Raw genomic sequence first — 25,612 nt, 5'->3', positions numbered from 1 at the left:
TTCAAAAAAAAATACAGAAAGTATGTCATTTCAAGACTTTTAAATATTCTGATCTTGTCTCTTGTAAAATTGTTCAGAACTCTAATCACTAAACAAGAACAGATTTTTTTAAGATCTTAGAAGATACTTAGTCTGACTGGTCTGTCTAGAAAATAACATGACATTAAGTCATTTCAGACAAAGATTAACTACAAAAACCATGTTCAGTAATATTAAAGGTTCTTATAAATTGTAGTTATGTGCAAGTAGAATATAAATACAGGTGTTTTTTTTAATAAAAACAGTTATGTTATATGCACTTCAGCTGATTATATTATGATATGTATTAAGTCATTAGCCCTTGATATGATGCTGCACCTAGAAGTCACTGTTGTGTAGTATTTTTTTAGGGTAGCATGTTTGTCAGTGGAATACAGATGCTGAATATTTAAGGTTTTTGCTTATTTTACAACCTAGAGAAATAATTTAGTCATGGTTATGTAATGTGATACATGATCAGGAACCAGACAAGGTCAATGAAACTGTTGTAAGAATTTTGGATAATAAATAAGGGCCTCAAGCTCCCAATGGGATTTACAAAATGGTTCAATTTTACTTGAGTAAAATTTCCAAAAGTTAATGAATTGGGGTGCCTTAATTTAGGATCCCGGTGATGGGCTCCATTAGAAAGGTGTTATGTTTCCAGAATATTAAACACGTTCTTTGAACAGAAACAGCATGTTTCAAACAAGGCATCTGGAATTGTTCACTGCCTTCAAAGATCTTGATGCTATATTCTACCTTTTAAAGTGCTAGACTGCCTTGAACATACCATTCTTAGGCTTGGATTCAGGAGTGTTTGCCTTGAAGTAGTTGCTATGCTGCATACATTTCAAGAGGGCTCTTACTAATCTTTCTGCTTTAACCTGTGGTAATTTCTTTCTACTTCTGATGCATGTACTACAGCCAGTGACTTAGGAATTCGCTTATTAATTTTCTGTCAATTAAGTAATACAAACAAAAGATAAAAGCAGAAGATAATCAGATGTAGTAAATTTCACTAATAGTTAATTTTTTTTTTAAACTTGAAGTTCATGTGTCAGAACCATAGAATATTGCATTATAGTTTCATTGTTTGTTTAAATAGAAAATCTTGGTTTCTCTGGTTACAGTGAACACTTTGAGAACATAGAGCAAGATTCAAAAATGAGGAGGATTTTAAAAAGCTGTTTTCCAGATTTTTTAATAATTTAGTTTCAAGTCAAACTCAAGCACTTCAGGCGTTATCTCTTGAATTTGGACTCACTGAAGCTGACACTTGCGTTTATCTTGCAACTTTAGTGTCTTAACCTTTTAGTTGTATTCTGTTTGGAAATTTCTAGTACTTGAAAGAGTTCCTGTAGCAGTACTACACGAGTGTTACTGGAAATGGATTCTTGACAGTTCCATTGCTGCATCCAGCATTCTGGGAAGACCGTGAAACAGATACAAGTCTGTCTCTGGTCTGTTATGGCTTCTCTTTGCTAAAACTGTAGGAGTAGCAGAGGCGCCAGAGAAGCTGATACTTAATTTCTTTGCACTTTTCCCAGAGTATCCTCATCAACCATAGAGCCAGAGCCCCATGATTCTTTAAATATGGCTGCCTTGCCTTATGGCCTTCCCTTGGTGCACAATGTGGTGCAAAGCTTCTCGATTCCCAGTAATGACGTTGATTGGATTTTTCTTTGGTTGGTTGAATGGTATTTTCTTGTAAAGACACCTAGAAATTAATGATTTTATAAAGGATTGAAGGGAATCTTTCAATTGTGGTATTTCTTCCCATAAAATCATGTTTTGAAAGTTAAATGTGATTTTTAAAAACATTTTTATGAATCTCGACAGCTAACAAGTAATGGCCATAATTTATTCACCAGCAGAATGAAATGATGGATGGATTCCAACGGCAGACAGGTAATTTTTTCAGGTGGCTTTAAGGCAGGTGGAGCTCCCAAGTGGAAGTGCCTTCAAAATGTACCATTAGTTTAGTTTGTTGTTAAAACTATATAAAAATTTGATTAGTCTCTTAATTTTACTCGCTTTCTTTCACATAAGGTTTTTGTTATTTTTTTATAAAGGCTTCTCAGTGTCAGGAAATACTAAAAGGCTTGTAATGTAAAAAAAATGCACATTTATAGGTAAGGCCCTTGAATAAGTGGTTTGAAATATAGTTCAAAATTAAGAAAAGCCTGATGCAGTTTACAGCTGTTTTAAAAGATTTTCTATGAAGTGTAAGGAAGAAGTCTAATGTGCCAAGCATTTAATTCATCAGAGGTGTATGTGAAGATTTATTGACCCGAATTTTAAATAACAAAATAGGCATCCCTCAAAGTTTTTCTGGAGAGAGAATAAATACAGACCTCTAACTGTATCGAAATAGTGGATCTCTCTGTGGGCTGCAACATCTGCATTTGACATGGTCTCAGAATATGTACAGTTACATACGTTTGAGTTAACTTTATCAGAGATGTTTGGAGAGCTTGGTATCAGAAGATACATTGATACAATAGAAGTGCACAATCACTGTAAATGTCACTCTGTGGAACAAGTGTTGAGACTGAGCAATTGTCTGTCTGTGGAAATTTGTAATTCTTTAAGACATTTTAGCAGGGAATCTGTGGCACTTCTGCAGCTTCTGTTCTGTGAACAATTATGTTACTGTAGTAGTCAGGCATGTTTCTCAGAACTTAATCCATATATAATTTAACAAAAAGATCTGGTGCAGTTTCAGCAGGTAGTTTATAATGTAGTTAAAATATCTGAATGTTATGTTTTCAGTTAGAAATTTATATTTATCTTTGCAAGTAGAATTTTGCAATAAATTAAGCCAAGGGGGAAAACATTTAAACCACGTAACTGTATCATTAAGAGAACTTGCAGCAAGCTCTGTGTGTGTCTGTGTGCATGTGTAAAAAACAAAAACAAGACACCCAAAAACCCAACAACCAAACCCAAAACCCACAGGACTCGGGCATCTGAGAAGAAAATACTGATTTGGTAATCACAGTAATTCAACAAAAAAATGAAGGCCTTTATCTTGATACATTGAATTAGAGATTTGAAAAGATGTGTCATCATTTTCAAATTTGATTATTGCAACTTTTTCTTCACCCGTGCCTCCTACGAACAGGAGGACCACCTTTTACCCTGACTATAAAGCTCTGTAGATTTAGGAGTCTTGCTGATCGAACAAGTGCATTCAGCCTGTGGTTATTGTATTTATATGTACTTTGAATTATGTATTTCAGGTCTTAATGTGGCCCACTCTGTGCAGTGTCCTTTTTTGGTGATGCATATGTGTAAGAAATCACCACTGTTCATTCCCTTTTGTAAAAACATTTATATGCATGCCAAAGCCATTAATTCTAAGTAAAAGAACCTAAACATGTACTTAATTATTTTTTTTTTTGTGAGAAGAATCTTAATGGTTACAGAGGAAAACACTGAAAGGCTGTCCAGTCTTGGGGAATGCAAAAACGATGCATATTATTTCTCATTTAAGCTAGTTTTTGAAGTTTTTTATGGCTGCAGTTGAGAAATTGTATGAACCAAGTGTAAATCTGCACATTAAGAATTTGATGGTTTAAGGTGTTTCTTGGTGAGCATGTTTGCTGGAATTAAGTTTTTCTTTTTTTGAATGTGGTGTCAGACTGACTAGAGACTTTTGCATTTAAAATACTTACCTCACAAACCTTAATACATTTGGTTAATTGTTACCCCCACTACTACTCCCTAGCAACTTCCAACAATTCCCCTGAAGTATGGATTGAAATAGGGATTCTTACTCTCTGCTCTGCCCTGGTGAGGCCGCAGCTGGAGCCGTGCCCAGTGCTGGGCTCCCCGGTTCCAGACAAGGAACTATGGGAGAGGGTCCAGTGAGGGGCTACAGAGATGATGAGGGGACTGAAGCGTCTCCCTGATGACAAAAGGCTGGGAGAGCCGGGGCTGCCCGGCCTGGCGAGGAGAAGGCTGAGAGGGATCTTCTCCACGCACACAAACACCTGACGGGGGTGTCAGGGGGATGGGACCAGGCTCTTGGCTGTGGTGCCCAGCGACAGGGCAGGGGGCAGCGGGCACAAACTGGACACAGGCAGCTCCAGCTGGGTGTGAGGAAGAACTTCCTTCCCTGGAGGGTGGCAGAGCCCTGGCACAGGCTGCCAGAGGGGCTGTGGAGTCTTCTTCCCTGGAGACATCCCAAACCCACCCGGACGTGACTGCGCAGCCTGCTGGAGGGGACCGTGCTGTGGCAGGGGTTGGGCTGGGTGGTCTCTGAGGTCCCTTCCAGCCCTGACCATCCTGTCATTCTGTGATTGCTTACTCAAAATATTTTAGTTATGGACTCCCCTTAAGACTGTGTGTAGACTACAGTGTGCTGAAAGGCCTTATAAAGTTCCTTAATGTGTTAGCCCTATAACTTTAACAGAACCTTTTAATTTCATTATTGTTTATCATTATTCATTGCTAGAACAGCTGAAGTACCGTTAGCACTCAAACTAGAAAAGGTCAAAAGCCAAATACTGTCTGATTTAACTGGCAGCCATTAACATGTATCACGGAACTCTGTTTTGGGCTGAATTAATAGAGAAATATATTCTCTTTATTTTTTTCAGAAGTTAAGTATATTTTTCTGTAATTTGTCTCTTCTGACGCTTCTCACTTTTGTACAAAAATTATGACTGTGGTATGGTTTTGACTAAATCTGCAAGCAGTGGTAGATTTGATGGGAGCTAGATTTCTAGATTTCTGAATACTTTTGTGATGTTATTTTGGCACTCAGTGATTGAAAAATAAGGTTTGGAATGGCATGCTTTTGTTGTGTAGCATGGCAATGTTCTTTTCCATAAAAACATATGTTCTTTGTCTGATACGTGGCTCTTTTTGCTTGGCAGGGTAACTCCATCTTCTGAAAATCCCAATGGTGCTACCTGTAGTGTAAGTCAGGGAAAGCCCTCTTTAAGAAGAATAAAAGGGAGAATACACAGAAGTAAAAGTCTTGATAGCATTGATTTCTGTGAATTCACTGTAAGTACCATATCTTTTACATTTATCCTCTACGAAGTTCTGAGAATCTTGCTGATAAAGCAGTTGTTGCTCTTGCAGTGGGTTTATCTCTTTATCAGAATTAGAAGAGGTATTGTACTTAATGATGTTGTAATTGCAGTTCTACGCTGCCAAACGTTACGAACAGTGATGCTCCTTGTATGATTAGTGATGCATAACTATGTTTTTTTTCTTCAGCAACCATGAGATACAAATTTTGAGGTCAGATTTTAATATTGCCATCTGCATAAGATGAAGAAATTAACTGGAAATGGAGGAAATATGAAATAGGTTTTCAAATCCTGTTTTTATATTTAGAATTTGGAAGCTGCATTTAAAGTAAAATAGTTTATTTTTAACAAACCCCACACCATTATTTTAGTTGTATATGGCTATGGTAAGACTACTAGAAAGGAAATAAATGTTCCTAAAAGATGTGTATGCTTATAGCAATTAAAAGCTAGTATCGCAGATGATCCCTTCCTGTGGTTAAGCAGTATTGGTATATACTTATTTTTTTCTCTTTGGTTAGGGTGCAGGTATGCTTGTCTTATACCTTCAGAAAATTCATCATGATGATAGGTGATGCTTTAGAGATCTTGCTGAACTGAGAAAAAACTGGACTAGTTTTTTATACCACTTTTACTTCAGGAGGAGTTGTTTACATTCAAATAATGGAAGAAAAGAAACTGATAATATGAAAGAGTATGGGACATGGGGGTAGATGTTTTTGCTATTTGTACTGTTTACAAAGTATTATAATTAGTCCCAAACACAGTATGTATTCAAAAATTCTTTACTGAAAAGCCATTACAAGCTACACCTCTCAAGTAACGGGATAATTTGGCCAAAATAATATTGTTATATAGTAATATGATGTAGTTTTGAAATACTAAAATAATGTCAAAGACTAGGTTAAATTATAAGCCAGTTATTAAATATGAGGATGAAAGAGGGAGATAGGAAATATATGCTGTCTTTAAAATGTACGAATCAACAGTGATGTGGAGATACTGTCTGGCATTACATGGTAATATAAACAATGTAACTAAATTGTTCGGATGCAATTTGAGGAAGCATCTTTATCTAAAGCAAAACAATGGTTTGAGTATGTTGCATCATTCCGTGTGATGCTTTTTACAGATGATGCCAATAGCTTAATTGGTGTTTTTTTTTCTCAGCACCATTTTGTTTCTAATTAGGAAGTCTTGTAGTGCTAGTGCTGTCTTTGGGACAAAGAGCTTGTTGATGGCTATTTAAGGAAGCCATGAAATTAGTAGTAAGGATTTGTGATTTGGTGTATTGCATGGTGTCCGGATTCTTCTAGCAGTGTGGGTACTGCAAAGCTGGGTCCCATAGCTGGGGAACCACGTGCAGTGACCTGGTGCTCAGTTCTGTGCTGTCAGTAACTCGCGCTGTCTAATTTAAACCTAGTTTTGGTGTGTCTATGCAAACTGTTGTGATAGCAGTGATATTGATGTAATCGTTACCTTATGGAGAGTTAAAAATTCCCTTAGGGAACAAAATTACTGAAACAATTTTAGCTTGTGCTATATAGGTCTTCAGCTGTGTGGTCCTATTAAGGAGTTCTATCCAAATCTATCTCTACTCTTGGGGCCTTCAAAGAAAAAGAGATAATAGCCAACGGTAAAAATAATAACTTGTATGCTATAGAACCTTTGCAAAGAGATTTAAGATGGATAATAATGGGGCATGTCTGTATCTGTAGCATAAAAATGTGTAGAGTATGTATATGTATAAATTCATATGTTAATAGTCAGGTATTGATAATCAGGATCAGGAAGGGAAGCTCACTTTTTATTCTGTGGCATCATGTTAAGGGATGATACAAGTTCAAATAGCTAAGCACACAAATCAGAGTTATAAATATGGATTTTCTTGCTGCTACATAATTTACAGTCACATTGAAATATTTCTTGATATTGTTTAATGGTACTTTTATTGTTTTGGGATTGTGATTAGAAATATATCTAAAGAAATAATTGAGGAAATTAGTATGCCTGAATCTTTCCAGATTGTTCACAGAACTGAATGTTTTTCATGTTAAGCATCTTTTTCTAGTAAGGAAGCTCAGGCACTAGCAGACAGAATAAAATTAAAAATCAAAGATTTAGTAGAAGTGAGAAATTCTTTTACACAATGAGGAGAAAAAACTTTTTAAAACTTCCTCTTTACAGCTGTCTTATGCTGTAGTATACCCATTTTATGCACAACAAAGATGAAAACTTTTGTATTGAAATATGTGCATAACTTACATGCTGGCAAATTCAAAGTAATTTGAGCATCCAGTGAACTGTTGGTTTTATTTATTGTGTAATGAGACAGAGCTCCATTAATAATGCTGAATATTACTGGATTTCACTTTAAAATAAGTAATGCCTATGTGCATCCAAACTTTTTTTTTAAAAAACCTTTTGTTTCTTATCATTAAGCAAATTCTTGCTGAGGACAAATTGTAATGGCAGAAAGACATAAAAAATAAGTTATGCTTTCTTTTCTCCAAGTGTGAAGAAATGTGTCCTTAGTGGGAAAGTTCTGGGTTTCTATGCAATATGCACATACAGAAATTAAATACATGAAAATACCATATTTACCACTTTACTGTGACTTGAGCTATGGCAGGGGGTAAGTTGTGGGAGCTGCGTTAAGCTGAGAGGCTCATTGTTCTTTGCAAGGGAGGGGATAAACAGCGAAGGGCCTATTGCATGTGTAAAATTTCAGTGGAGGCCAAAGAGTGACTTGGAGGTGGTGTGCCTTCAGTGGTCATCTTGAGATGAGGTGATGCTGCCAAGTCTCGTTTACCACAGTTAATAAAATCTGAAGTTTGTGATATTAATAGCTTTTAGTTATATCTGTGGCTTTTAGTGTGGATGATACAGCTAAGAATACTAGAGGTCTTTGCCTATAAAACCTCATTATTGGATGGCTTGCTGCTGCAGTTGCTTATTGCAAGCCCCAAGTGCTCGTGACTCCTGGTTGGTGCATTGCATACCTGTGTTACTGTCCCATAGCTGGCTCATGCTGTAGTATCCTTAACATCCTTTTAGGAGATAAATATTCTCCCTGATCACAAGTCGTAGAAGTCTGCAGGATTGCTGACAAAATCAGGGTTTTATTTCTAAGTGATAACTCTGCTGTCTTAAGTGGATGATACTGGGGTTTGTAATTGATGCCTCTCATTATCATTTTGCTAAGAAGGCAAGTAAGAAGATAAAGTGGTGAAATAATGTTGAGCCACAGGGTGGTAGTACAGCAGCTCCTTTAAAACGTGTATCTTGTCTTCAACTTCTTGCATCCTTTTCTTTATCCTCTCCATTCATTAGTGCTACTGCTTGGTCGGATTAGGACCTGTTCCCACAAATTAAATAAAGCCTGTTCTATTGCCCTTTTCTTCTTTAAGGAGTATCATGATGCTATGCTTCCCTAGATACTAGTCTTCGAAATACTCAGCTTTGGTGGTATGTTTAAACAAAAGTAAAATTATATTTTTTGTTGAATATTGGTAAGTGGTGATCTGCAACCCACACACTGCAGAAAGTTTGGAAGAAACGATAAAAGTATAGATTTATCAGCTTTCAGAGAAAGATGTCGAATACATACTACCTTGTAGGATGAGCTTGTCGTACTAATATTTATTACACCTGTATTTTAATGTTCATTACACTGAAACAAACTGTCTTCGCACAAGCTACCCTGTATAGCAACAGCACTTCTGAGCCCAATTCATCGACAGGGGTTTTGTTGTACTAGGCGTTGTGCAAACACAAAGTGTTTATTCTTAAGGACTTTACAATCTATTTATAACAATAGGTAAGATGTGACTAACCTTTGATTCTTTAGCTGCATATGGCTCTCAAGCTGTTCAAGTGCTGCACTGGTGCTAGGGCTTCTGAAGGTCATGTTGGGTGCATTTTGGGATTGCCTTGTGTGATAGAGCACTGGGGGGGCTGTCATCCTTATTTGTGTGTAAACTACCTTGGGAGTCTGTATGACAGGTCTGAGGTATATGAATGGATCTTGTGGTTGCTGAGCATGTGACAGATCTTGAACATGGCTCATAGCATTACAAACATTGACCACCCTTACAGGGCCTAGATGCAGAGAAATTACACCCTTCTTCCCTGTGAGACAGCAATGATGTTTGGTGGGAAGGGCGACTGTTGAAAGCATTTATAAGGAGCTCATCTCATTAACTTTAATGGAGATGGAACGTCTAAGATATTTTCTTCCTTGTTTTTAATATTGGAACTCTTTTTTGATTGGACTTGAAAAATTACTATATTCAGCATCTTGAAAACTGTGAGTTTGAAGGAATGTGGACATAACACTTTCCTGCTAAGATCAGCCCTTGTGAGTGAAGGAGCTCTCCTTCGAAATCAGAGCACTGCAGTTATTTTCAATATGAGGAAGTCCAGTTCTGCATGTTTTCTGGAGGCAGCTGGTGCTAGCCTGCTCTTAATAAACATGCACACAGCAAGTTTTCAGTTAACCTACAGTCACAGTGAAGCAGGTGATCTCCAACGTACTTCCACTTGCACTGGGGTGGAATTCCAAGGAAAAATTTTGCAAAATGCTATAGAAATGCTGTCTCTCTTACCCCCCCCCCCCCCCCATTCTTTTCTTGTCTTACCTTTTTCAGATGTATTTTTTTAGTCTCTTCTCACCATGTACTGACAATGAAGTGAATTTGGCTAGAATTGCCACGCACTACTGCTTTAGAGGTCAGTGGGTGTCAGCGTGCAAAGTACAAAAGTAACACAGTAGGGTAGGAGATTACCCAAAAGAGGAGAAAAGAGAGACAACCAAGTACAAAGGGCAGTCTGCATAAAGCACTGTGGAATGCATGGCAAAATGGAAGAGGCAACAAAGGAAAAGATAATGAGAAAGTGAGAATTAGCTAATGCATGATTGCCTTTTTCAGATAGAAGGTGCACATGTTCACCTATAACATCGGTTTTTAGTTGACTGTAGTATTATGCCATTGCATGGGTATGATATCTTGTATGCTTTCTTGCAGAGGTGCAAAGACTCTATTTCCCTCTGTGCTTGCCTGCTTTCGTTAGCAGGATGGAGTGATTGACCTCGCATGCTCTCTGTGGGGCTATGTGTGTTCCCAGCATGCTCGATGTGCAAGGAGGTGCATGTGCACCCAAGTGTTTTGAGAGCAGCTGTGAGCGTCTACCTTATTTTGCTGTGGCTGTTGCTACTAGGAGTTTCACCTGCTTTATTTTCCAAGGCTGTTTAGAGGTTTTAGTGATTAACTTTCATGGATGTTTGTGATTACATCTTTATTTCACTTGCCCACTCACTTTGGCAGGCTGAAGAATTGATTTGTTGGTTGAGATGTCCTTGCCAGTACGTTGGGTAACTGTTGCTGTGATTAGCCTCACAGCCCCAGTGAAAAAATCTGGTGATCAAAACAGGATGCTGTACTACACTACTTAACTAGTTCATAGAGCATATTGCTGAGCAAGGCAATCTCGTGTGTACTGAAGAGCATGGATTTATTGCAGTTTGTATTTTATTTAATCTAACCCAAACTCATCTTCCCTTTGAATCATCTTATTAAATGGCTTCTGAGGTGGCAGATGATATTCTGTAGTTTGATATTATTCTTTTTAATGAAGTTCTTCTGGTTTTATATTTTCATTTGTCTTGATTTTTCCTGCTGAGCATTTTAATTTGAATATGTGTCTGTAAAACTAGTAAAATGATAAGTGAATAATAACACAAATGATATATATCAGAGAGATTTCTTAGGATGGAGACATAAGTACACTGACATTCTTCAAAAAGTCCTGCAGGTATTTTGATCATCTCTGTAGATGTGGAAGGAAGAATTCGTTAGCACAGCTGGAGTCTTGTGGATGCCCTTAATTTGTTCCTGTTCAGAGAAGTGTGGTGGTTATGCAGCTGTTTCCGAGAATTTAATCCTCAATAGCAGCTTAGTTGCTTCACAATGTTGTTGTACTGTGACTCATTTATTATAATAATAATTTCATCTATTGATGGATATATGAACACAGCACTGACCTTATACAGTAGAGCCAGTTTTACCTAAGTTAGTTTAAATGATAAAATATTTGTTTTATTTAACCAATTAACACATTTACAGTTAATGAAAGTACTTTATCGTTTTCTTTTGTATTTTGTTGGTTGAGTATGTAGAAAACAGAAAAATACATATTACTGGTTTTAACATCTCTAGTTAATAGTCTTAAATTCAGAGAAAATTTATATTTTTTTAAAATGTAGTTGGAACAACTTTTGAAATACAATACTGATGGAAAGAGAAAAAACTGTAGGCTTTTGATCCAAGATTACAGGTCCTCTGGGAAAGAGGAGAATATTTTCAGCATTGTTTATTCTGTCATTTTGCCTTTTTTAAAAAAAAAATTAATCCAAAGTTTTATGTAAGAATATTCTAAATGTCCAGGCAAATTATTAAGTCTCAAGCATAATGCTAGGTGAAGCTTATGCAGCCTTAAGATTAACCTAAGGATGTTAGCCATAAATGAACGAGTAATTTAATTCGCTAAATTCTAACTTGTGATTGACCTTGATTTGTATTTCTGAAGTGATTCAGAATGATTGATTTATGTTTCTGAATAAATTCAGCACTCCACTTTAAATCTACCAAGGATATTAGCTCCATAATAGTGATTTTACTAGCAACTTGGTTTACCTTTTATTTTAATTAGGAATATATTTTTGAGGGAGTACATTTTTCAGGTTATTTTTGTTTCTTCTCAGAATGACATTATGAACTGGGGCAGATGGAGCTGTACTGAAATATTCTTTGGCATTTGTTAGAGTAGTACCTGGTCGATTACTTCAACATCATCATATCTGGTGTATGGTTGTCGGGTCTCTCATTTCTTAAAATGTCTAAAGATATGTAGGACGTTGTATAGTGTGTCTTTAAATTATATAATTAAATTATATAAGATCAGATCCCTTTTGTATGGTTGTATAGGATGCTAGTATAATGTATTCAGTCTCAATATTACAGTGCACATGCAGTTACCTTCCAGTGAACTGAAGCCCCAAGCAGGATGAAAGTCCAATTATTTGTCCTTCAATTAGCCCAGGGACCCATTGGGAATGACCACTACCTCTGTTTTCGAGGTATCTCTGTGAGCTCCCTTGAATGTCTTAATTTCTGGACTGGGTTCTGTAGCATCCACATGATGATCAATGTTGTATTAAAGTAATTTGATGTGATGACTTGGGGGGGGAAAAACCCAGTTGTATAAATATAGTTTTCTTTAGGTAAATGCTAATCTGTTTGTTTTCCCCTGAAAATCAAGGTTTCTTGTTATAGATGAGATATCTTATGTAATGCCTAACACAATGTTAATATTTATGTTGTAAATTATTGTTTCTGTCCTAAATAATGTTACGTGAATCTAAACTGTTTTTGAGTCTAAGTGCATTTATCGTTCATGCCAGAAATTCTCCACTAATTTATTTCTAGAGTAGAAGTTAAGATTATATTGCTCAATCTGTTTTCCTGTTATTGGTAGATTTTATTTGTTTGACCTTTCTTCACTCTTGTGCTCAAAGAGAGGCAGATTGGTTATATATGAGGAAACAAAGACTGCAACAATTTCTGTTGCAGGCTCTCAGCCTTGTGCTTAAAAATAGCAAATAAAAGGAGTGTCAGAATGGCTTTTCAGATATATCACTAGAATGTACATGCTGAGAATCCTGGTAGCATGTCTATTTTAATATTTTTATTAGGTTATTGGTTTTTGAGTGGTTTGTTTTTTGGGTTTTTTTTGTTTGTGTTTTTTTTTTTTAGTTTTGGCCAAATTTTTGGCCTTACCAGAACTGTTTCCTTTTGGAAACTAGAATTTGTGATTAATGATTCTAAAGGTTTTTAAAATTCTTTTTTTATTATTTAAAAATAAATGATGTTTTTGTTTGCAAAAGCTGCTGGAAATTTTCTGTCACGAAATACATGTCTAAATCTGGGCACCGTTGACATCTGCAAAGATAATAATTTTATGGAAATACTAATGATCCTATAATCCAAGTACAGGCAGCCTCAGCATGCAGTCTTCGATGGGGCAGAAAGTTTTCTGGCTACTTTTTCCATTGAAAAAATTGACATGTTTTCTGTGACCTTCAGATACTTCGTTTCTGTTACTGTCTTGGAAACGGGATCTCTGGTCTGTGCCCAGCAATACTGCAGGAACCCTTCTGGTTAAGGATGGGAATATTAGTATTCCCCACACATTTAAAAATTGTTTGTGCACTGAAATGAACAGCAGACTTCCCCCCCTCCCCCCCCCAAAAAAAAACCCCCCAAACAAACAAGGGAATTGATCTACATGAAAAATTGGAGTATCTTCATAACTTAGGCATGAAGACAATAGCCACAGTTATAATGAAAGTCTTCAGGTTTTCAGGAGTTTTTAAGCAGTGAGCCTTTCTATAAATGGGATTCTCATAAAGTGCTTACCTGTTGGTGTTCTCGTCAAGCAGCATTTCAGTCACACAGGCCAGCTTGGTATGGAGGTGCTTATGGAATGTCTGCAGATGTTGCAGTCATACTCAGTTTTGTTTTGATAAGCCCGTAGATACACTTAGTCAAATATTAAAGCGCAAGCTGAGAGGGAAGCTGAACAAGATCTTGGAATGCATTTGGCCTTGTTAGAAGGTATTTTGAAATTGGTTTGTTGTTGGTTTTTTTTCCCCCTGAAGTTATTATAGAAGAAGTACTAATCAAAGTATTCCATAACCATGACTTGGAGACTTTACTCAGAACTGCTACCAGAACAGTCTCAAAGTGGATATTTCATAGCACCAGGTTATGTTTCTTTCCTTACACATGCATGCACTTTGCATTTAATATACAAAGTTTTACTGATTAAGGTCACTTCTTGACCGCATGTTCTCTACGTAAATTTTAGAGTTTTGTTGACTAAATTCTACCTGTCAAATTATGCCGCCTCTGCCAGTAGCAAGCATCTCCAAGAGCAGGACCTGACCCTAAACAGGCAGTCCTTCAACAGCAGTTGTAAAATGTCATCATCACCCTGTCAAGGTCTGCTTTTACCAACTTTTTTTCTTTGCTCTCTAGAAGCCCTGGTGGGTGCTCAGGAATGTGTCACTTATCGCTTAAATAAAATACTGCTTTTTAAAACATTCTTCACCATTCCAAATAATTCTATATCTAGCCCTTTCCCCATCTTTGTCATCCAAATGGCTGAACAGTGTGCCCAGGCAAGGAACAAAGAAATTTGCCTTTAGCAGATGGTTTATTTTAAGAGGATGCGCCAGTACTAATGTAGAAGAATTGACAGGATACTCTCAGCAGGCAAAAAAATTTTTGAAATATGGGCTGTAGCGTAAGGTTTTGCTGCAGTCACTGGGAAAGTATTAAAAATAAAGAAAATGTTGTTAGAATTAAAATAAAATTCTATGCTTTGAAAGTTGAAAAGGAAGTACATTCCACCCAATACTGAAGTCTTCAACCTAAATGCTGAATAAAATAAAAAAGATTGATTGTAAGCACCTTGGAATTCAGACTGCATGAATTTGCAAAAATGTCATAGTAAACTTCTAGGAGATTGTTGGGTTGTTTTAGTCCAAGGAAATTTGTCGTTTTTCAGGTCGGGGGCTGTGAATGGAAAACAAATTGTTTATAAGCTGGGCTTAGACTGAAAAAAAGAGTTAGACTGCATTAATGGAATAGGGCAGTTAGCGTGGGATGGCTCATCATTCTTGCAGCAGCAAAGACACTTCTGGGTTGCAGAGATTCTGGTTTCTTTTGGCACAGATGTCCTTTTTGTCCTCTGGCACAGTCTTCCTTGATTTTTCAAAGAAATATTGGATGTTTGTTGTCCGTCTATATCTAAGAAGAGCAGCTTGCCTCTCCCACTGGTATAATATGCCTTTGCTTATTGCTCTGCAGTATTCCGTGAGGGAGCATACAGGGCTGGATAACCTCTAAAGAGCAGCTGCCTTTGGATATTTGGCACTGTTATTAGCAATATACTATTGGGATCACAGGCTCCTGTAATAAATTTAGCAGTCTTGGCTGCACTGTCGTTATACTTATCTAGCACCCCTCAGAGCTAGAGAATTTGAAAAGTACATATGCTGTTCTCACTGTGGTGAATGCCACTGCGTGAATAGGAAACAGTGTTTGTAATTTTATGAAGATTTGACTTTTAACTTTTGGTATCTACTGACTTTCTCCAGCTGAATGTTGTGTTGCCTTTCATTGCCCTTGGGGACAGTCCAGGGGAAGGGGGCTGAAAGGTTGCTAGTGACAAGGGGAAAAATCGGCAAGGAGAAGATATGCTCTTGGAGCTGCCCAAATGTTAAGAAACCAAAGAGTGCTTTCTGAACCTGCTCTGAAGGTAAGTTAGGAATAGACAGTACTCAAGTCTGAGCAAGATGCTTTTCAGCGAGATTTCTTGCAGTTCTTCAGACAAAGGGAAAATACGACTCATACTCCAGTGTAATGTGGAGATCATACAGCATAACCTAACTGCAAACAGAGTGAATTTTCTTCCCCTCTTTGTAAGCTGGTGTCTTGATTCATTGACCTGACTGATGAATATAGAATAAGGTGATGGTGAATTCATATACATCAAAGTGGGACGCTGCCTGAAGTGCCCAGGCCTGACTTCAGCTGCCATTTTTTAGGCATATTTGGTACACGTGGGCAGTAAAACACTGCTTTGTGAAATCATTATTAATTTACTCTAACAAGGTAAGGATGTGAGCTCCCAAATGAACAGTCCCTCAACAGCTGTGTGAAAGCTTTTCAGTTTGTAACTGGATATGCAGTCTATGTTCTTTTATTCTTAAACATGTGATCCCTGTGAAACTAGGTTGACCAAGTTCGACTAGGTTCAACTTGGTTATCTACCAGTGTTTGCGTAACCAGAGCAATACATGGCTTTTCTTTTCTCTATCTAGAAGGTACTGTAGGGGTGGCCTAAATCAGTTTTTTTCCTATTGCACCACCTTACTAAAAGATCTTTCCAATTACTGCATGCAATATTTCCTCTACACTCACTGGCAACAGTTTTGGGCAGTATAACAAAACTAGATTTGGGTACCTGAATGATTACTACTGAATCAAGTACTCGCAAAGCAATAGGAATCCAGGGATACAAGCATCCATGGCTGACCTGCCTTCATTTCTCCACTTGGTAGCAATTCTTCTGTATGTTCACAGGTGCATGCCCAGAAGTGTGATACATTAATCCAGTAGTTTTGCAGCCAGTGCTTTGTAATCTCGTATTGACATTATTAATCTCCTCTGAAGTGTCTATTTTGTAGATTCAGATGTGCTGCTGTGCATTCTGTGAGGGAGTCTTGGGGCTTTAAGATAGGTGCACGGAGAAATAACAGTTTGGGATAGAAAACAGGCGATTTTTCAGAACAAGTGCAAAACCAGGAGGATAATGGATGAGTCAGGAGAATTTGTTGGATTTCATCCCAAACAGCTAAAATTCCCTTACAAGAGCTTCATTTTTTTTTCTCCTACCACTGCAAACTTTTCCATTTAACATAGTACTTAGAATGGTGCCTGCACTCTGTGGAGCACTCACAAAAGTGGCAACAATTTGTGTTGTTACACATCTGCTGCTGATACATACTGTCTTGTGAAGACATACAGGGGTGGGCAGCAACTGCAAGTGTAAATTACTAGCAAAGCATTATAAGTAGCTCCCTGCCAGAAATCTCTCTTACAAACTTTCTGATTCTGGTGTTAATCTGGGTTTTTCAATATGGAGATTGTGTTTTCAGACCATACCTTTAAAAAGGGTCTTCAAGAAATGGATGGGACTAACACACTGTACAGGTTTCATAGAATCATAGAATTGTTTAGGTTGGAAAAGACCTTTGAGATCATCAGGTCTGACCATTAACCCAGGACTGCCCAGCCCACCGCTAAACCATATCCCTAAAGCACTGCATCTATGGATTTTTTTAAGCACCTCCAGGAATGGCAATTCTAACACCTCCCTGGGCAGCCTGTGCCAGTGCTTCACCAAACTCAGTGAAGAAAGTTTTCCTAATATCTAATCTAAACCTCCCCTGGGGCAACTTGAGGCCATTTCGTCTTGTCCTGTTGCTTGTTACCTGGGAGGAGAGACCGACCCCCACCTGCCTACGATCTCCTTTCAGGTAGTTGGAGAGAGCAATAAGGTCCCCCTAAGCCACCTCCTCTCCAGGCTAAACAACCCCAGTGCCCTCAGGCAGTTCGGGATTTCCCTCATCAGTTTGGGATGAGGCATTAGGTGTCCTTGACCAGATCGTACTTCGTGACTTCTAAAAAGAGCGGCTGAAGATCTGCAGTTACATTTTATCCCTTAATGATTTTCCTTACTGAGGGACTGTAATGACTTTTACGTTAACGTTTACACAGCTTGTCTTGTTTCTCGTTTTCATCTTCAGCTTTTGTGGTTCTTATTATTTATGTTACAGTAGTACTTGGAGCATCCTGTTAGCATTAGAGTCCCCACTATACCAGATGTTCTACAAACATAGAAGAAGATTCAATTCTCTAGGCATTAAATATGTTAAAATGTGTTAGAAAAACACTAGTACAGATGTGTCAATTAAAATTAATAAGGCTCGGATGGCTGAAGTGTTTGCTTTTCTACCTCTTCACTTTCATGCAGACATATATCCTAAAATATTCACCAAATTGAGCTGGTTTTTTTCCCTGAAATCACCTTTTCTCAAGGCCTATAATTACATTGGTGTTAAAATATGGACACCCATGCTGACTCTTCTGTGACTGCTCTAATTAAAGTTGGATGTGGATGTTCAGCATCCCGTCAATGGAGGAAACTGTGTATAAGGACATTGGAATGGAGCTCATTGAAATGAGGGAATGTTGGCAAACTGGAATGAGCAGGATAAACATGGGACTGAACAAAACAAATGTGCTGTAGGGGAACACGTGGGAGGAAACTCGAGCAGTGCATTTTCACCCAAAGAGCGTGATCTGGAATGTTTGTTTAAAGGTCATACGTTCTGAGTAGAAATACCATCGAGGAAATACCTTGACTGAAATAAAGTACATATAAGAGTACTGAGAGTAATAGGTCTTTTTACAAATACTTGCTTTTGGAAAGCAGAGAAAAAATTCTGAGAATATTAGTTGTCATCATTTTGTTCATGGTTCATAATGTTATATTGGAGGAGAGAGCATTCTATTTTAAGATTATTGTGGTAATCCTAAGTCTCAGACAAATGCTGTGTTCACTTGTAGTTCTGTAGATGAGAAAGCAAACAAATTTCAGCAGAACATCTGAGAATAGACGTGGCTACTTCTTTAATGCAGGTGTTCCTGTTTTCTGGAGTGCAAAGAAGTGTTCTCAGACGTTTCCTTGCTGATGAGCAACAAGATGACCAAGAGAAGAATGAGACCCATTAATTGATAGTTTTTATGTTCCCTGGCTAATGAATGAGCCTGATAGGTGGCATCCTAAAGCACTACCAACAAACTAAAGGTGATAGTTGCATCTGAACGTTACCTGTGGAGATGCTCAACAGTAATATGAGTTTTCATCTTAGCAACAGTTGTTACAGGGCGGGGAGCAAGGAGGGAATCGTTCTTGTACCAGAAAAGTTTCTGGGGCCTTTCTGATTGAAGAGGTGCTAAGAGAAAAACACCGACAGGTATATTGGAATTCTACCAAAGTTTACCTGGCATTGAGAGAAATTTGCTGTGTAAACTACTTTGTAGGCTGAAGACTGAAGTGGGCAGTAATTACCTTGCGGCTTACAAATAGAAGCCTGAAGAAATTAAAAAAATTACTGAACCTGCAGTCTAGTCAGTATTTCTTTGTGTGCGCCACCTTTCCTGGAGATGAATTAGGTTATTTCTAATGGTATGGAGAAGGGAGAACAATCTTTACCTTACCACATCCATAAAAATGATAAAATGATTGCGGGGCTGGATACCTAATAGAAGGGACTTTTGACCGAATGGAATCTGAAGACTAACAGAATCTTCCCTTTTGTTCACAAAATGCATTTTCATAGTAATTTTGGAAAAACACCAGTAGGGTGCATAGTTGGGCTGCACAGTGGTACGGTGTTGCCATTACTGTAGTTTTAGTCCAGCCTTTCTGATGTGTATGGTATGGGGTTTTTAAAGTTCTTCCTGGGGAAGATTTTCATTGATCCCCTCCCTTGTAACTGTGGAACAGCTTTGGAACTTGGTTATAGTATATACCAAAAACTTAAATAAGAAAGGACGAAAAAATTGTCAGACCTGAAAAGACATGAAAGAAACCCAAATCCTATGGCTTTTAAGTCACTTATGACTCACTGTTTTGACTGACTGAATTTGGCAGCATTTGTGGTGTTTTGGGTATGTTTGTGGAAGTCCACAACAGTGGGTTTTGTCATCCTTTGTATTCAATAATTCAACACAGATTTTAGTCTTTTAAATCGTTGGAGTCCCTTTTGAGATCTTTTCAGGAGTAAGAATGAAGTTTGAATTACTTGAAAAGGATTATTAAATAGATTATGTAAAGAAAGCGTGGTCTCCTTTGGAGGTTTTCTACCCTTTAATCAGGGGCAGAAAGCCTGGGAGCAGGGCCAGAAGTAAGGAGTTGGCAGGGACTATGTCTCCTATAGAAGAAGGAAGGTAATTTGCAGCCTAAAGCTGAGCAGACAAGGGGATGGAGGAGAATAAGCCAATAGCAGGGTGTGCAGCTTGGAGGAGAAGGGGCAGAAGCAGTGGGAAGTAAGGCATACTGACAGCAGCCGTTTGACCAAACCAGACTGTACCATCTCTTTCACAGCTGGAGTCAACCTGCATGTGGTCTCAAAGTTGCAGTCACCTGCCCTTGTCTTGTCCTTAGGGACAGCACTCTGCAGAGCTGTGTCCCCACATCATCATCTTGCTTCTGCCCCTCAGTAGCCTGTGCCTTGGGACAGGGTGGCAGGCACACAGCCCTAGAGCTGTCACCCTCGGCGCTGGTGCTGGGAAGAGCCTGTCGCAAGCCTCTGACAGACCCTCTGTGCTACTCCGGGCTCTTTATGTAAGACAAGGGCTGGAAGAAACTGAGGATTTCAGCTTCGCTTTGAGTGAAGAAGAATCGTCTAATCTAGCTGCTAGGACGAGTCAGCAGAAATAACTAAGTATGTGCGAGATTTTAAGTGTTTGGTATGAGGGTGAATCAGCTGCAAAGCTTGGCAGGGTCTGAGTACCTGAATCCCAGTAAATTGTGTTCTTATTAAATTATAGTAAATTACAGAGATTAAACATTTGACAAAGATTTTAGAGAAATTATTCTGACACTCAAGGGATGGACAACCCATCTAATCCTGCTTTCTACTCTTTGATAAAACTAATTAAAATGCATTTCAATATAAGGTAAATTAATCTTTAAAGAAGATGCTAAAGTATAATACAGTAATTGTCTTCTGTCAAAGATGCTTTATGAAATCAGCTTGTCAAACAAGAAATTCCAAACAGATTTTTTTTTTTTTTTTTTTTGAAAGAATATCAGAGCTTAGGTGGTTCGGATGCTTCAAGACCTAAAGAGCAGTGTTGAAAGGATGTAAAAAATAAGGTAGTATTAAACTCCTGTGGACTGCTTATCAGATTTATGTAGGTTTTCTCCGATAGCTAGGCACTGAAATTTAGTTAGAAGTAAAGCTGTTGGAATATTGGCAGGGCAGTACCAGCAGTAACGTATCTGCAGCAATTTCAAGTGCAGAAGGTGATCTGTCCTGGGCCAGTCTCTTGATATGAAGGTAAAGACTTTAACCACAGTGCGCAATTTTCTCCTTTTTGAAAAATTTTTTGATTTGCTCTGTAAATAAGCTAGATTAATTTTCAGAAAGCAATTACTTTATGACCCATGGGGCAGTTTCTGCGACTTGTTCACTCACAATTTGCTTAGCTATGATTTTCATTTTATACGATTATTCAAACTAGTGAACTTACAAAGCAAGTAAATAATAGTATATTGTAATTAAGCCCTCTTGACTTTGCTTTTTGACCTTTTTGGATGTTTGAGTATATTTTTCTTCAAAAGGCATTAAGTAAATCCTGTGACTGCTTTTGGAGAGTCATCCCAAGCTTACTGTCCTGCTAAGAACCACCAATATCACGGTCTGCGAAAGATCAAGTCAAGTAGGTTCCAGAGCGTATTGCATCTGTTGCTGCTTTCACAACCTCCCATTGAAGGCAGTTGAGACATTCCCTATGATACTACAGTAGTGGTGCATAGTGGTTTATATACTAGAATACACTTTCTTGTTTATTTTTCCTTCCTTTTTATTTTTTTTTCTTAAACCGTTCTGCTTTTGCAGACTGATCTTGTTAAACTTTTAGTGATAAGAGAAACTTCAGAACTTTTGACAATTTCTTCACTGTTCAGCTTTGACAGCTAGAATTAAGCACCTAACAGGCTAGCCATCTTTTCACAATGGTGTGTAGGCTAAATTTAAATGTAATGTAAATGGTACTGCTGTGTCAGTTGGACTACAAGGAAGAAATGAAGTTTGAAGCAGGAAAAGCCACTAGAGGAATTGATGAGACAAACTATTTTATTTGATACTACCTGTAACTTTGCAGACTTGTCTGCCTGTGTAAGACATTAAATAAGGTATACAGGCCTCACAAACAACAGCTTAATGCTGAACCCTATGATTTTATTTTTTTTTTAAGAGAATGCTTTTACCACAAATGAGTGCCTATGTGCATGATAGGAAGTTTATTGTATTGCAAGTAATCTAGTCGCAGAAAACAGGTAGGATCTGAGAAATGAGTAGAATTTGCTAGTATATGGTCAGGTACTTTTATTAAAAAAGTAGGAATGTTTCCATGGGGAAGCCTACTGGAGTTTGGTTAATAAGGGCTACTTGCTTTTCTTACACTGCTACATTTTCTCCCATTCTCCAAACCTTGTGCTAATTAGCCTCCTACCTGCTTTTTCCCAATGCCAATTCTCACTGTCTCACACCATGTTCGGTGTTTGAATCCCCTTCCTTCTGTCTTGTGCTGGCTGAAATCCATCTCTCTGCATGCTAAATATGTTAATTAATTTTGTCATACACCGGACTGACTTCTAAACTTGTTTCATCTATTCACACATATTGGTCATGTAGTTTCTCACAGAATGCCTGTACTTTCATGTATGTTCTGTAATAACACCAGAAAATTAACTTAAAGGGGCTGTATCTCCAAATACATACTTCTGCATCATCCCTAGAAACTGAAAGTATCAGTCAACCAGAACCGCATCATGAAGCAGTCCACCTCTGGTTGCATCTCTGCTTTCCCTGCCCCGTTTTCAATGCAGTAACAATTTTCTCTTTGAAAATGAGCAGGGAGGGGAAAGCCGTAACGGTAGTGAGCAATGGGATAATACTGCAAGTTAGAACTGATCTGCTGTAAAGTACCTTGTGGTACAGAACAGTAGAAAGAATTTGTACAGAATACTACATTGCAGTCGGGGTTACAATGTCCGTGTAAGGGATTATTAATAAATGACCGCTTTGTCCTTAAGGAAAGGTGCAGTCTCTGCTAACTATTGAATACTCTATTTGCATAGTCTTAATATCAGTGAGGGTGGCAAATGATAACAAGCATACCGATTACACTAAAACAGTTTCCTGTCTGTGAGAACGACTAGAACCAGATGCTGGAGGTGTTGCAAGTAAGCATAGGTATAAAAATCTTTCCCCTAAATAACTCCATGTTGCTTTTATTTCAAAGGAATTTAGCTTTGGCCTTAAGACAAAGTTTTAAAATCCTTTTAGAAACTGTCCACAATGTTCATGTTTTCTTGAGATGCAAATATATAATCTCTGTTGTATAAACAGGGAAGAAACAAAGTTTCTGCCCTGAGAACTTCTGGCAATGAGTTACGTACTTTAACCAAATTAAAAAAAATTGTTGTTCTTTTTATGATTTCCTTTTTTTACTGGTTTTAGGAAGCTCAGATATGCATTTACTGGTAATCTGGGACAAAAATCTAATCTTTGTATCTGTCATCAGAACATACCAGTTGTTCCAGTTGCAGTCTTTTCATAAAGGAGATTTTTCTGTGGAGTCTTGTATCTTCCCTCTGGTTCTGTAGTTCCCATTTTAGAAGGAATGACACGTAAACATAGGATTCAGGTGAAGACGCATTATTGATTCCTTGAGGAAATGACAGTGTTTTCAGTGCTATTCTCCATCCAGTTCCCTCTGTATCTTAACATTTTGTTTCTTTTTTTGGCATGATGATCAGATGTTTCTGCTGAGCTTTCTACATTTAAATCAATGGCCATAAAATGTATTTGGTTTGACACAATTAATTTATAACGCTTATAATTATTTTTTTAAATTTTTCTTTTTTAGTTTGCATTAGTTGGTATTTTTGAGCATTAAGTTTTATTTGTCTTTATGCTGTTCAGTTTGATTGCTTAGGATATCTGAAACTTCATGGCATTTTTGGTTCTGACTTGTCAGTTGTTTTATGTCATCAAAATTTACTTGTCATTACTGTTAGTCAGAAGTATGGAGCAGTTCACTGCTGTAGTGAAAAATCAACCATTTATTTTTATTCTTAATTTTATAGCTAGGTTTGGACGCAATATGATAGTTTTATATGGGGCCAAAATGTGCATTACACATTAAGGGTGAGTATTTAGCAAGAGATCTAAAATACTGCTATGCTACCTCAGTGCAATAAGATACTTCTGTGAAAAGCACAGGTTTTACAAGATTTAATTACCTTGGCTAGCTTTGAGATTTTTCATGTTTTATAGAATTCCATTGTATATTCATTCAGTGTGCCAAGGAACAATACATTACTGTGTTTTTTATTTTGTTAGCACCCAGCAAACCTGTAACCCTGTGAATGCACTTTACAAACAGAGGTGCATCCAGATCCCAAGTGAGGCGTCTTGTTCAATAAGGACCTTTCACCATTTCATTGGTTTTATCTCAGCTGCTCTACCACATACCTCCTTGCTTCAAGAGAAAGGATACTGTGAATAGTAATATAAATGCAGAGTGAAATAATGGAATGAAAAATCCTTTAGCTTAATTTTGTCAATGCCTACTTCTAATCTTACTTTGTTATTTTTCTCTTTTTATTGCCGTATAGTGTTCAGACCTCATTAGTGCTATCTTGTTTCACTTTTAATAGCTTTTCTTTAAATCCATTAATACTCTAAATTGGATTACTCTCTCTGATGTCCAAGAATCAGAAGGGATTCCTTGGAAGTGGATTGTTGCAATTTAAAAATCAGAGTATTGCTCCCATTAGTACAAAATTTGAATTCTTGGTAATTGTACCTCCCTCACAGATGTGAACAGGAGATGTCTCTTTTGAAAAGATCTGGCACGGAGGTTAGGGAGGAGAGAATTAATCTTTTATGCATCCTCGCTTTTTCATGCTTGTCCTTTGGAACGTACTTTTGTGGAGTTGTGTTCTCAGGCATCTGCAAAAAAGAATGCAGTAAGGTAACTGTATGGATAACTAGATTTTCAGAGATTTCTTAGGGTATACCACATTTGCAGCGCTTAAGGTGCAGAGCACTACCATTTGGTTTGGTGGGAGGAATATGGTATAGCCCCAGTAAAGGTTCTCTTACCCTGAGTAGGTTCATGGGTTTGCTGGTGCTTTCAAGTAGATATAGCTTGAAACCTCTGTTTATTCTGAATATAACTTTGATGCAGTCATGAAAGTAATAAGATGATGGTCAGTTATTGTTTTAAATGGTTGGGTTACAGGAAATCCTTGAAGCACACTACACTCTTGAAGACATGTTTTAATTGGGCCAATTAGCTTTGCTTTCACCAACTTTTTACAATGGGACAAGCAGCTGATAGTGGGACTGGGAAAGACGAGCAAATTCAGAAATGCAAAGCTGCTAATTTGCAGTTACTGTTTACCAGCAGAAAGGGGTTTATCTCATTAACTTTTCCCTTGAGGTCTAAGCCAAGCCCACACACATACTAAAATATTTAAATATGTATAGAAACTATTTTCAAACCCTTTTGAATCAAGTTTCCTCTCAACTCAGTTGGCTTCGTTTCTGTGTCTTGGCCACTGTTGGGTTTCCATGTTGAACTTGTATTTCTTTCATTAGTCCTCTTTTAAGGGAAACTACAAATTCTGCTGGCACAACAAATTTTGTCAGTTTTATGAGTAGGTGGTCTTTAAATGCCAATTCATGTTCCAGGTGCGTAATTCTTAGTATCGTTTCAAGGCTTAAGTTCGCATTGTACGCTGGAATGCAGCAGAATGTTGGATAGCACAAGTCATGAAGAAACCTGTGCACTGTCTTTGAAAAAATTATTTATACTGTGTCTTTTATTCTGAACTGTATATCTGAGAATGTTTTAAATAAGGTTGAATTGTCTAAAGCCATTAATGAAAGAAAACCAGGGCCCTAGAACTAGAAGATAAGAGTAATTTCTGTGACATATAATTCAGAGGAACTACTGAATATTCTCTGGAAATATTTTAACCTTTGTGTTTTATCTCATAGAATCTAAGATTCTTGAAAACACTAGTGCTTTGAGCAAACAGATGTACTC

General features: G+C 37.6%; 1 protein-coding gene across 7 annotated transcripts in view; it reads left to right on the top strand.

The window, feature by feature from the left end:
* Positions 1–25,612, top strand: part of TJP1 (tight junction protein 1) — a 198,922-nt gene that overhangs the window by 38,062 nt on the left and 135,248 nt on the right. For all 7 annotated transcript variants that reach the window (XM_027782098.2, XM_055807839.1, XM_055807833.1 and 4 more), the window contains one exon: positions 4,905–5,037. In XM_027782098.2, coding sequence (XP_027637899.2) covers positions 4,905–5,037 — 133 coding nt within the window. The remainder of the gene's footprint in view (positions 1–4,904; positions 5,038–25,612) is intronic.

Source organism: Falco peregrinus, chromosome 1, assembly GCF_023634155.1.
Source record: "Falco peregrinus isolate bFalPer1 chromosome 1, bFalPer1.pri, whole genome shotgun sequence".
NCBI classification, from domain to species: domain Eukaryota; kingdom Metazoa; phylum Chordata; class Aves; order Falconiformes; family Falconidae; genus Falco; species Falco peregrinus.
The sequence above is the reverse complement of the archived record's forward strand: the minus strand, read 5'-3'. Positions and strand labels throughout refer to the sequence as shown.